At 41.5% G+C, this 14,123-nt stretch overlaps 1 protein-coding gene across 2 annotated transcripts in view; it reads left to right on the top strand.

Annotated features, from left to right (window-relative positions):
• DPP10 (dipeptidyl peptidase like 10) overlaps window positions 1-14,123 on the top strand; it is a 635,227-nt gene that overhangs the window by 363,382 nt on the left and 257,722 nt on the right. The window contains exon 1 of one of the 2 annotated variants that reach the window (XM_087881800.1): window positions 6,162-7,258. The exons of the other annotated variant lie outside the window; for it this stretch is intronic. Coding sequence (XP_087737926.1) covers window positions 7,181-7,258 — 78 coding nt within the window. The 5' untranslated portion in view covers window positions 6,162-7,180. Of the gene's footprint in view, window positions 1-6,161; window positions 7,259-14,123 lie in introns of those variants that run through there. 2 annotated transcript variants of the gene reach the window in all.

Here is a 14,123-nt window from a genome sequence, read left to right as displayed (position 1 = left end):
TTTTTGGAAGAGAAGGAGAAAGAGACAGAGAGGGTAAATGGTTTCCATGACAGTGTTGGCTCTGAAGGATTATTGGTTCCAAGAGAGCCTGGGGCCAAAGTTTTGAGATGGTGATGAATAAATGAGGGCAGATGCAGTGAAGGAAGAAGAGCTACAAGGTGGAGGCGGTGGGTGGGTCTTCTCATTACAAATACATTTAAGGAAAAATGGACAGTGATGGAAAGAGAACGTATGTGATGAGTCCATGGGAGAAAATAGTTGAGAGAAAAGATGCTAGCCAAAGTAATTTACTTCCTTACTTATTTCTTAGTAGGAAGTACATTTAGGAGTACCAATATATAGATTTAGTTCATACTTAGATTGCATACAATTCCAACAAGAATTAGCTTGTTTTGAAATGCCTAGCTAGACAGGTCTATGTCAATTTGCCATGTCCAACTCAACACGGCAAATTCACCATGGCCAATTTACCACAGCCAACTTGCTGTGGCCAATTCACTGCAGGACAACTCACCACAGCCAACTCGCTGCAGGACAACTCATTGAAGGACAAGAGTTACACTAATATCAAAGAAATTTTATTTATTGATTGATTGATTGATTGATTGATTGATTGTTCAAATTTATATACCACCCTTCTCCCAAAGGACTCAGGGCGGTGAACAGCCAAAGATAAAAATACATAGAATACAAAATTTAAAAATAGTTTAAAACAAATTAAATAGTATTGGCCCACGACAGTTAAAACACCCCCAGTTTAAAATCAAATTAAGAACTAAATTACTCAATTAAAAGAGTTAGGCCAGCCCGGCTTGTTGGAATAGAAAGGGCTTGAGGGCGCGGCGGAAGGTGCATAGATCTGGAATCCTCCTTATCTCCGGGGGCAATTCGTTCCATAGGGCAGGTGCCCCCACTGAGAAGGCTCTCCCCCTGGGAGCCGCCAGTCAACACTGTTTGAGCGATGGCAGGACCCCCTCTCTGTGGGAGCGTACTGGCCAGCGGGAGGCTCTTGGTGGCAGAAGGCTCTTGGTGGCAGAAGGCGGTCTCGAAGATTTTATTTTATTTTTATTTTATTTCGAATTTATATACCACACCTTCTCCCGAGGGACTCAGGGCGGTGTACAGCCAGATAAAAACATACAATACAAACATTAAAAACAATTAAAAGAATATATATTAATTTGGCCCCAGTTTAAAATGACAAACCAATTAAAAGTTAAAAATATTTAAAAATATGTTAAGCCAGCCCGGCTTGTTGAAAAAAGAAAGTTTTAAGGGCACGGCGGAAGGCACCGAGGTCCTGGATTCTCCTTATCTCTGGGGGCAGCTGGTTCCATAGGGTAGGTGCCCCCACAGAGAAGGCCCTCCCCCTGGGGGTCACCAGCCTACATTGTTTGGCTGATGGCACCCCGAGGAGGCCCTCTCTGTGGGAGCGCATGGGTCGATGGGCGTTGTCGGTAGCAGCAGGCGGTCTCGAAGATAACTAGGTCCTATGCCATGGAGCGCTTTAAAGGTGGTAACCAACACCTTGAAGCGCACTCGGAAGACCACTGGGAGCCAGTGCAGCTCATGCAGGAGCGGTGTTATGTGGGAGCACCATGCAGCTCCCGTAATTACCCATGCGGCCGCATTCTGGACCAGTTGGAGCCTCCGGGTGCTCTTCAAGGGGAGCCCCATGTAGAGAGCGTTGCAGTAGTCCAGGCGAGAGGAGATACCCGGGTCCTAAGCCATGGAGAGCTCTAAAGGTGGTAACCAGCACCTTGAATTGCACCTGGAAGACCACTGGAAGCCAGTGCAGTTCGCGCAGGAGAGGTGTTACATGAGAGCACCATGTCACTCCCGCAATCACCCGCGCGGCTGCATTCTGGATCAGTTGGAGCCTCCGGGTGCTCTTCAAGGGGAGCCCCATGTAGAGAGCATTGCAGTAGTCCAGACGGGAGGTGACGAGGGCATGAGTTACCGTGCATAAGGAGTCCTGATCCAGAAACAGCTGCAACTGGCAGATCAGGCGAACCTGATAAAATGCCACCCTGGCACGGCCACCACATGTTTTTCCAAGGACAGCCATGCTTCCAGGAGGACACCCAAGTTGCGATGGCACCAGCTGCCTATATCGGGACGCCGGAAGGCACAGCCACTCGGTCTTGGCAGGGTTGAGCCTGAGCCTGTTTCTCCCCATCCAGGTCCGCAAGGCTTCCAGGCACTGGGACATCATGGCAAGGGCATCATTGGGGTGGTTTGGGGTGGAAATGTACAGCTGAGTGTCATCAGCTTACTGATGGAACTGCACCCCGAAACCACGGATGATCTCACCCAGCGGCTTCACATAAATGTTGAACAGGAGGGGCGAGAGGACCAACCCTCGCGGCACCCCACACATAAGGTGCCTCGAGGTCGACCTCTGTCCCCCTGCCAACACAAACTGCGACCGGTCAGAGAGAAAGGAGGAGAACCACCGCAGCACAGTGCCCCCCCCCACTCCCAACCCCTCTAACCGGCGCAGCATGATACCATGGTCAATAGTATCAAAAGCTGCTGAGAGATCTAAAAGGACCAGGACAGAAGAACAACCCCTGTCCCGAGCCCTCCAGAGATCATCAACCAATGCGACCAATGCCGTTTCCGTGCTGTACCCAGCCCTGAAACCCAACTGGAGCAGATCTAGATAGATCGCAACATCCAGGTACTGGGGAAGTTGTCATGCCACCACACTCTCAACACTTCGCCACAAAGCGAAGGTTGGAGACTGGACGATAATTTGCTAAAACGGCCAGGTCCAGGGAGGGCTTCTTTAGGAGGGGCCTCACCACCGCCTCTTTCAAGGCAGCGGGAAAATAACCCTCACTCAAAGAAGCATTGATAATCCTCTGGAGCCAGCCATGTGTAACCTCCCGGGAAGCCAGCACCAACCAGGAGGGACACGGGTCCAATAAACATGTGGCCGCGCTAAGCCTACCCAGAATCCTATCCACGTCCTCGGGAGCCACAGGGTCAAACTCCTCCCAGATAACATTCTCAAGACTATTCGCCCTCATCTACCCCCTCCCCCCGAATCTACCCAGTTGGAGTCCAGTCCTTCCTGAATTTGAGCGACTTTATCGTGCAGATACTGCATAAAATCCTCAGCTCTGCCCTGCAAGGGGTCTTGCCGTGGTCCCGGATGGAGCAAGGAGCGGGTCACTCTAAACAGGGCGGCTGGGCGGTTATCTGCAGACGTGATAAGAGTGGAAAAATAATAAAATTTTGCCACTTTTATCGCCACTAGGTAGGTCTTAATATGAAACCTCACCAGTGTTCGGTCGGATTCGGAAAGGCTAGCTCTCCAACCGCTCTCCAGGCGTCTTTTCTGGTGCTTCATCTCCCTCAGCTCCTCGGAAAACCAGGGAGCCAAGTGAGATCGGCGTAGGGTCAGAGGCTGCAAAGGCACGACACGGTCCAAAGCTCCAGCAGCTGCCCTATCCCAGGCAGCCACCAGGTCTTCAGTCGGGTCGTGAGCCAGAACCTCAGGAAATGGCCCAAGCTCCATCCGGAACCTATCAGGGTCCATCAGGCACCTGGGGCAGAACCATCTGGTCGGTTCCGCCTCCCTGCAGTGGGTTGTAGCAGTCTGAAGATCGAGTCGAAGGAGAGAATGATCTGACCATGACAAGGGCTCAATCACTACATCCCCTATATCCAGGCCATTCGGCCACTGACCAGAGACAAAAACCAAGTCCAGCGTGTGCCCCCCTGTGTGAGTGGGGCCATGAACTAACTGGGTCAGGTCCATAGCCGTCATGGAAGCCATGAACTCCCGAGCTGCCTCAGATGTTTCACCGATGGATGGCAGGTTGAAATCCCCCATGACCGTAAGCCTCGGGGTATCAACCGCCATCCCGGCTATTACGTGGAATAGCATCATTAAAGAAAGGATGCAGAAAGGAGGGAGGGACAGAATTAAACATGAATTGCAAAAATTAAAATATTTTTTATTTATTTTAAATAATTAAATAGAATTGTTAAATTGTCCCACAGCAAGTAGTCTCATGGCGAGTTGGCCATGGTGAACTGGCCACAACAAGTTGGCTGTGGTGAGTTGGCCATGGTGAGTTGGCATCAGCGAGTTGGCTGTGGCAAGTTGTCCCATTCTGTAGCTAGACATGCTTAACTCAACTTGGTTCATTGCTTTATTGCTGCTTATAAGTTGCAGGGAAGTGGAGGTATGAGAAATTTGCTACTGTGAATTACTCCCTGGAAATGATATTGCAATGTTGACATTGCTTGTTGTATAAAAAAATCATAAGAAGTGTCTTATATGCCGAGTTGGACCACAAAGCCTTTATGACTCAGCTAATTTTTCTCCCTTTCCCTGTTCCTTTTCCATACTTACATCAATAAACATTTACTGATTTACCATCCATCCATCCATAGATAAAGTTGTATAGGTTTCTATACATGCCCAGTTGTAGTTGGCATGTAGTTTTATATGCTCAGGAAGTTTTAATTCTTCCCTCTTTCTGCAATCTTGCTGGCATTTAACTCACTACCGTGGATACTATTCTTAAACTCATCAGTTAAAATACATCAGCTACTGATCCCCTTTTCCTTGTGAATGATGCTTATTGTGATCTCCAAACCAAGATTTGGAAAAGTATGACAAATTTCTAGGAATCATGGTTAGGCAGACTGCTTTCTTTAGAAATCTTTTTTTAAGTTTCCCTATTGTACATTTGAGTTAGTGTATAAAGTAGAAGACTGAATAGAGTATAGCTAATTCTGATAGAAATGCTTGAGATCCTCAGAGGTCTGGTTAAATTTTGATCCTGTAATATTGCAAGCATAGCTGTAGATTGGATTAAATTGAAATGAGACTTTTCATATCTTTAAGAATATGAGTTTTTTTAAAAGAAATATGTCTCATCATATGAAACTGAGTCTGATCATATGAGGTTAAAATGAGTCTGATCAAAACTAGCCTTGGGATTTTATTTTCTGAAATAAAATGTGATCTTATTCTATCCTAAATCAAATCAAAGTATCCAAGGTCTATCAAAGTTCCAAAGGCAAAAAACCACTGCCTTTTTGGCTTTACAAACTATTTTTATAACCAAATTTGGTGTTTTGCTTCCCGAGGTAGTTATCTCATTGTATGCAAGGTTACAACTGTCCCATAATATAACAGATGTTGAATACTCAAAAAGTTTGTAAACATCAGCTGTTCATAGCATATCATTTGGGGAGAGAAAAAAACCATGCAAGATTATTTTAACCAAATTTGCAGAATTTTCAGAAAGGGAGTAAAAAAGCAATTCTTTAAAATGAATTACACTTCTACCTTGCTTTTTTTTTCTTCTTTTCATGTGGATCTTAGAACCAGCTATGTGATTTCCCAGCTGATTTCCTTTTAAACTTTGTTATTGTGTGAATCATGTACCTTGCAGTGGTGGGTTTCAAAAATTTTTACTACTGGTTATGTGGGCGTGGCTTGGTGGGCTTGGCAGGGGAAGGTTACTGCAAAATCCCCATTTCCTTCTGATCAGCTGGGACTTGGGAGGCAGAAAATAGATGGGGGTGGGGCCAGTCAGAATTTTTACTACGGGTTCTCTGAACTACTCAACATTTCTGCTACCGGTTCTCCAGAACTGGTCATAACCTGCTGAAATCCACCTCTGAGTACCTCGAAGTTATGTCCTGAAAGAAACCCTCATGAACACAATTTTGGCTAACAAAGATCATTTGCCCAAATAAACTAACAATATATATATAGTCCCTACTTCATTTTTCATCAGTTGTCATTGCTACAGTTGAAAATGGAAGGGGTGGGGGGGATGTTTCAAAACTTGCCCATCCCTAAAAGAATTTCAAAGGCTTTCAAAGTGTATAACTTCAAATTTTGCTTCTTACTTAAAATGAATTTGGCCTCAGAATTACAACCCATTGGGCACTCGAGGATAGAACATTTAGCCTTTTCTCCCTTTCTCTCTTTCTGACCCCACCCTGAAAACAATCTCCGTCTGAGGGGAAAAGAACAGCGTTTATTACGTTGTGTGTGTTCTGAATAAAGGAATGGCAGAAACGAAGCCTTTTTCTTTCTTTCTTTCTTCCTGAAACGCTGAATCGCTCATGAGCTTCTCGCTCGTCGTTTGCCACGCCAAAGCCAAGCCGGTGTGCAACTTAAGCCAGTTTTCTTCCCCTGGCTGCGAGTGCGCCTAGGTGCGCGCACGAGTGGCTAATTCGTGGTTTGGACAGTTCCTCGCCAAGCCAAACCCTCCACCTCGCCCGGGACACGATTGCCTCCCTCTTCCTTGCTCGCTCCGCCATCCCAATACCACACAAGCCGCCTTGTCCGCTCCGAGGTGAAAATTTCAACTGAGCGACCCCAGATTGAATTCTTGGCAAATCGCGAGGTCAGGAGGAGGGGGTGTTGGCGTTGGTGGTATTGGCGGCGTCGCGGTTTTTAGGGAAGCAGTACAAGCAGCCAGGTAGGCGACGGCACCATCTACTCTATTCACGGCAGCGTCTTTGCCCCCTCCCCCGCCCCCCGTGCCAGAGAATCTGAATGGTCCATTCCAGCTGAGGAGGGAAAGCGAATGTGCCGTCTGAGGAGCAGCGCTGCGCTCCTCGTTCCTCAGCTCCAGCCGCGGAGCTTACGGCGCAGGGCTGCGGAGTACAGCTGCCGCGGGAGAAGAGACCGCGCGCTTGGGCTTCCCGCCTCCTTTCTTTTTCTCCCCGCTTCCTCCGAGGGACGCGCTTCTCCCGGGGTTCTCTGTCCAGCCCGCCGCCGCTCTTGAGGGCACCCACACTGCAGTAATGCCAGAGCGTGCCTGCGCGGGGAGCCCTCCCGAGTCCCAAGTGGCTGCCGGCTCCAGGTTGCCGCGCGCTCGTTAATCGGAGCTCTCCCAGCCTTTTGGGCGCGCTCCTTTCTCTCCCCCCCACCCCAGTGGCTTCAGCCTGAGGAGGATTGCGGTAGCCTGGCGAGCGCGTCGCAGGCTAGTCCCGTCCCCGTTTCTGCCGGGCGGGTGATTCTTCGTTGCCCGGTTTGCCTCCAAGTCGCTGGCCCCTTAGGCTTTCCTCGGGCTGGCGACGAAGGGGAAGGCTTGTGACATGTAACGGCGGCCGAGAGAAGGGGCTCTCCTCCTGCAGGGCCAGCCGTCAAAGGAAGTGCCGTCCGCCTCCCCCCCCCTCCCCGTCGCCCCGGACAATGACAGCCATGAAGGAGCAGCAGCAGGCGCAGTCTAACCCAGGCAACAGGGGAGGCCAGGGTCCATCGCAAGAGCAGGTAGGACTCGCTGAGCGGCGGGAGCGAAGGCATTTCAGCCGGCTTTTGGGTGGCTCGGGATGGTGGGGGTGGTTCCCTCGGTGGTCTCTCTCTCTCCCTTCCTCCCTCCTATTTCCCACTCCTCAGGGGATGGAATGGCCTCCCCCACCCCCTTTCATTTACCTTCTTTGCACACTGGTCCAAGTTGCAAGAAATGGTCGCGGGGCAGGAAGAAGGAGGGCAAAAAGAAGGAAAAGAAACCGAGGGGGGGGGGAAGTGCCATTTCTCCGGCCAGGCTGAAGGACGAGACCATTCAACCAATGCCAAAGAAGGCATGGATGGTGGGGGGGAGGATTAAGTGCCGCCGCCTCCTGGAAAGAGGCACTTGGAGCCTTGGTCTATATAGACACTGGAAGGACCCTGTTACATACACTGGGAGTGACGGAGAATCTTCCGTAGGGAAAGAGTGGTAGGTGAAGTGGGTGGGGTGCAAGAGGAGATGTTGGATCCGAAAGAAGGAAGAGTGGGGGGGGAGAAGCGGCTTGCTTTCCCCCCTCTTTTGGAAGTAAAGTATTAAGGGGAGCTTTTAAAGGGGTCTAACAAACCAGGCACCCCACTGACCTTTCCCAGGGAGTGAAGTCAGCAGAGTGAGGGGTAATGGTGTATAATTACAGGGAAGAGAAGCTCTTCCAAGAGAAGACCAAGGGAAATCTGTAGTCATACTCATCCTTCGAACTTTCAAATTAAGTAGTGAATATGTATAATATTTAATTATTAGGAAATGTGAAGGGAGGGGGGGAGAGATAAAAACAGAATATTTTTAAAAAATAGAGAAGAATATTTAGGAGGTATCTCTCAGAATCCTTTGGTATCATCCAGAGGATATTGGTAGTGCTCTCCATCTCTTCTTTCCTATTCTGAATTGGCTTTTTCATTTCTTTTTTCATTTCTACCACTTTTTCTCTTCTTGAGAAAGTCATTCTAAACAAAATCTATTTGTCCTTTCCTAAAGTAATAGACCTATAGTCAGCTAGTAGGACACTGGTTATTAGTGGCTTCTAGAGAAAGGAAGGAGCTGGCTAGCATAACCAGAGATGGTGCTGTGTTCTCAGCAGAGATACAAATTCTCCCTCTCTCCTCCTGAATTACTCTGTCTGCTGGAGCAGTGAAATAAATTGGTGTGTATGAGTGTGCATGGAGAGAAGATACATAGCAACTTTTGGCGTTCCCATCCCAACATAACAAACAAAAAAGAGAAAATGCTACAGTTATTCATGGATGGTTTGGGGGCTTCTGTGTTGGTGCTTGCTCATTGATCCACTTACAAAAGCATTCCTTGCCAGGGACTAAAATTAATATTTTACTGAAAAAGTAGCATGATTTCCACCATCAAAAACTCTTATTTCATCACTTCCAGCTTTGGGTTTTATTTCTTTTTTGGTGACTCTGTCTAATTATTAGATCAGACTAACTGAAGCATTAAAATGGTTTTGCAATTTTAATACTCAAAAGTTAGCTATAGCCCTTTAAATTACCCAGTATGGCCAGAGAGGAATGTCTATTTTGAAGATACTCATGAACAACGTCTTAGGCATTATTATAGTAACATGTCATAATGGCTCTTGAATAAGACAAGACAAAACAAATCATTTATTTAGTAATTATTTATTACCACTCTCTGCTGGTCCTGTGAATCTAATATATACTGTATATATATGTTTTGCATAACCCTGAGAAAGTACTTGGAAAAACATTGCAGATCACTTACGAAAGAAAGCAGATTAGATTTTAAGTGTTCTCTATGCATGCAATTGTATGGTCTGTTTTTTTCCCTCAAAACACTAAACTTAATTAGGAAGTTTCAACATTATTCTTCAAAGTCTACTATTATGAGTAAAATCAGTTCACTAATTAAACTTGTTGAAGAGAAAATGAGTGGGTAATACTTTATTCCTATGTACAGGAAAAATTAAGTTAATTCATTGTCTTTTTATAAGTTCTACAGAATTCTTTTCATTGTTCCTTGTAATTATTTCATTCAGATTTATAATATGTCCTATTAGTAGTTCCTTGTTTACTTATTGTTATCCTGGTCACTCGCTATTCCATTTTATAGCTACTAACTTTTGCTCAAATTAGCCAGTAAATTGACCACAGTGTGGCAGTATTTGAACCCTATCTTACTGTAATGTGCAAATCAGTTACAGTTTCTAGCAAAACCTGGTCATAGTTCATATCTTACAGTTAAAATAAAAGCAACAGATTATAAACGATTATGTGACACTGATATTCTGCAGGTTTTTTTGCATGTGAATGCAATATGAAGTATAGGGTAATGGAATCTGATGTGTATGACTGCTAAGAGAATAGAAGAAGGAATTATGGTAGATGAATAAATGCCAATAGGACAAATTTATAGCCAAACTAAATGTAATACAGGGGATTCTTGATAAAAAAAATTATTTGCACACATAGATATCTTCATACAGTCAATATTTAATAGACTTAGTAGCTAGTTTAAAGACAAAATATTGAATTGCAGGAATGTTAAACTTCTGTTGTCACATCATCACCATTAGTTAAATCAATCGATCATGCCACTCACTCTTCTATCCCATTGAAACTATATTAGTTCTGCAAAGAATTCTTTCGGTGGAATGTGTAATTACTTTAGTGTGTATGTTTGTGAGTGTGTCTTTATACTCCCTGTTTTTCATTGCCACTTCTGCATCTTCAAATATTTACAAAAGTCTACAATTTAATTTTTGTTGCATAGGTGGAACATAGCTGGAACAGATATTTTTGACAGCTCTTGTAAGGGTCTAGTTCAGCCTTCTTCAACTTATTATTCTAATTCAAGAGTCAACCACTAATTTGGTTATGTTAGGGTTACGGTTTCAATTCAGCAAAAAAAAAAGAAAGAAAAGAAAAGAAAAAAGAAAAGAAAAGAAAAGAAATAATATTAAATATTGCTTCAATTATTAATGGTAATGAGACACTCTTTCTTTCTATTATTATACTAAAACATCTAGATTTAAACTACAAGTTATAATACTGTCCCCTTGAACAGCACAACCTATTTTCGTTTGCATGTCATCCACAATTGAGATTAAAAACAATTGCTCTCAGGTTGCTCTCACCTGCTGCAATAAAGCTGATTTGATCTAGTGCAGCTTGTTTAACCTTTAGGCTTGCCTGGGTCGCATTGAGTGAAGAGGAATTGTCTTCAACCGCATATAAAATATATAATATAGTTAATGTATATAAATCGCATAATATTAAAAGTATATGATCTGGTGGGGCTGCAATATAGAATAGAATAGAATAGAATAGAATAGAATAGAATAGAATAGAATAGAATAGAATAGAATAGAATAGAATAGAATAATAATAATAATAATAAAGTTGGAAGGGGGCACCACACGATGGAGTGAGCTCCTGCTCCTCACCCCAGCTCCTGCCTAACTAGCAGTTCGAAAGCATGAAAATGTGAGTAGAAAAATAGGTACCACTCTTTGGATAAATCTGGCTCCCTCATTTAAGAAATGGAGTTGAGTATTGACTCCTAGAGTTGAACACAACTGGATAGGGAAACATTTACCTCTATCATAGACATTAAAAATTGGGTTAATGAAATTTAAGAATTCTCAGCCTTTAATTACCACACCAAAAAATAAAGGGTGGGAGACACATATGATAATGCAAATTATTTCCAAAACCAATACTTTTCTGATATATCCTGAAATTATTTTTGGCCTGGATTATGTATATATATATGTAATAAAAATGAATACTAAACTCAGAGAAAAGAAAATAAAAAGTGCAAAGAAAAAAGCAAAAAAAGAAGAAAAGGAAATAATGAAATAAAGAGAAATAAAAGAAATATATAAAAACTGACTTCCAATCTTCATCACAAATATTAAAAAGTACCAGAATAAAGACTATAAAGAGTTGCCAGAATTTAATTAAACTTCATTAAATTTCATGTCTTTTTTAACCGTGATCAAATAAGCTAACTTTATATTCCTTCCTTTTACCTCTGAAAATCTTAATCTTTAATTCAATATTGTCATAGAATTTGTTTTCTCTTTGATTTTTCTTTGTCCCGTCACATAAGTTTCTTTGAGGTTTAACAAGCCTCTTTTGTAAAATCAATGAAAAGACATTATGCAGGTAATTAACTTGATCATCATTTGTATTTCCTCTTTCATTTTAAAATCTTTAGCCATTTTCTTTTCTATATCCAGTAAAGAGTCCTTATCAAGATCATGCCCTTGGCACTTGTATTTCCACTTTAAATATCTTCTTGGTATTTACTATACTTCCCCCCCCAATATTTCTGACTCCACTGTTTCTTCATCAAACACAATTTATTTCATTTCTGTCATTCCTTCATTAATATCCTTTAAACATAGTCTATCCATAGAAACAGACATCATTACTGACACTGCTGATATTGTAACTATTAATTTTTGGCTCCAAGGATCTCCTTTAACATTTCAAATATCACAGCATTTTGTGTCATTTTACAAATCCCAATCCTAATCAAAATCAAAAACAGGTTTTGTTTTTCTTTTTGCCTGGAATCTTTCCCTCCAGTGTCCAATTAAAAATATAAAGTGTCTAATCTTTGTTGTCACCTATAGTTGATAACATAATTCTGGTTCCCACAGAAAACTGTTTATTTTATGTAATGATTTCCAAAATCTTACAGTAAAAGTTTCAATATTCCAAATTTGCCTCAACCTTTAATTCTTTAATTCATGTATAACTTTTTTGGTTCAACATTTTATTTAGCTTTTTGCCTTTTATTTCAAATTTTTAAGTTCTTAAATTTAAAGAGTTAATTTTTCCTGTGTTTGGAAATGAAAATCTTTGCTAAAATACTTAAGTTCCACTGTGGCCATTATTATTGCTTGTAAAGTACAGACTAATTTAACGTTTTCTGGTATTATGTTCTTTTTGCAATCCAATATATTCTCAATGATTTTCTCTGCCTCCAAAATTTAAAAACATCCATTTTATTTCTTCAGCCTTTTTGATAATCCAATCTTCACAGCCACCCATTCTTTAAAAAACTAAATTGATAATATAAATCTTTTTTGTCAGAATGAGGTCTCTGCATTTTTTATATTTTTTTCATACTGTAATGCAATTCGAATATAAATTATTTCTGTAGTATTAGCCCTACTGCCACCAAGAACTACACAAAACAAAAGAATTTCTAGTGTAGTGTGCTCACTAAGTATTTTGACTATGTATTTCTTCATAATAAATAGATTATTTATTATGTATTATAGATTATAGTATTAAGTATTAGCATATCTTTGCAACTTGTAGTGCAATGTTAGGTTATGAAACTATCATTTTTTTTTATTAATATAGCCAACTCAGTATTTGCTTTTTGTCACTAACTAGATAACCTATGACCCATTGGGTTAATGTTTCAGAGACATATGTTTTTAACTGAGAGGAACAGAATGACCATAGGTGGAAGCAGCCTTCAACTACCTATCAGTTTTCACATTAAGTTTCTTTGTGGAAGCTAGCAGGGAGCATTGGAAATGATGGAAGCTCTGGTCCCAATTGCTATCATAACCTATATACAATTCAATTATGGTAATTCATAGTAAGCCAGAAATCTTAGTTAAAACTCCGTTCAGCTAGTGTGCTGAGATTGTCTGTTCCTTACTGCTTCTCAGTAAGTCTGCTTGTCTGAATATACTGCATATATCTCTTTATTTGATTTGATACTATGCATAATCTTCATCTTGAAAAACAAATGTCTTCGGGATGTGTTATATCCTCTTCTTGCTTCTATTTTAAAGAGCTGAGGTGGTGCAGTAGTTAGAGTGCCGTACTGTAGGCTACTTCAGCTTGCAGGCAAATCTCACCAGCTCAAGGTTGACTCAGCCTTCCATCCTTCCAAGGTGGATAAAATGAGGACCCAGATTGTTGGGGGCAATATGCTGACTCTGTAAACTGCTTAGAGAGGGCTGTAAAAGCACTATGAAGCGATATATAAGTCTAAGTGCTATTGTTATTGCTATTTTATATTTGTAAGTGTTTGAAATAAGAGGTAATATGTAGAACATAAGCAAAGTGGTCTTTGCATCTTTCTGTAAATATTATTGTTTCACCAAAAATATAGCTTTTTCAAAAGGATTTACACTGAGTTATAGATACATGTTGTACCAATAAAATACCCAATATTTCTGCAACAAAAATGCAACATTTTTATTATCTATTTTCTGTATCTGTCTGTCTGTCATCTATCAACATTTCTTTCTAGATGACATTTATCCTACTTCCATTCTTCATATATGCATGTTAAAAGCTTCTATTTTATGTTTGAAATTTATGAATGATATCCAAAGGTAGAACAAGGAGAGAAGAAAACCTACCCAAGTGCTGGAATAAAATATTAAAGCATTCATAAATCAGAGGAATTTTAATAACTTCTGTTATGAATCATCTCTTTCTTAATGAATGACTGTATATTTTCAGGCATATTTCAGAACTATAAAAGTTGAATACTTGATGGGAAATAATAGGAAAAGTATAGCTTCTCAAAGAATGATCAGATCACAAAGGGTCTGAAATTCTGAAGTCCTTAACTTTCACTCTATTGCAAAATTTTCCAAGATTATCCTGATGAAAACACCTCTAAATTATGGGATATTATATAGACTAAAAATGATTAGATGGAAACCCTTTAAGAATCATAGATTGATAAAGATCCATTTCTATTGTATATTTATTATATTAATTAAGCACATGAGAAATAATCTGAAATTATCTACTGATATAAGTTTATATAATCTTATAAGTAATTATCAGTTCTAACAAATCAATGCATTTAATCTGCATAAATCTACTTTCTTTT

Source organism: Pantherophis guttatus, chromosome 1, assembly GCF_059756535.1.
Source record: "Pantherophis guttatus breed Tessera chromosome 1, ASM5975653v1, whole genome shotgun sequence".
Lineage (NCBI taxonomy): Eukaryota > Metazoa > Chordata > Lepidosauria > Squamata > Colubridae > Pantherophis > Pantherophis guttatus.
This window is presented reverse-complemented; position numbering and strand designations above follow the sequence as displayed.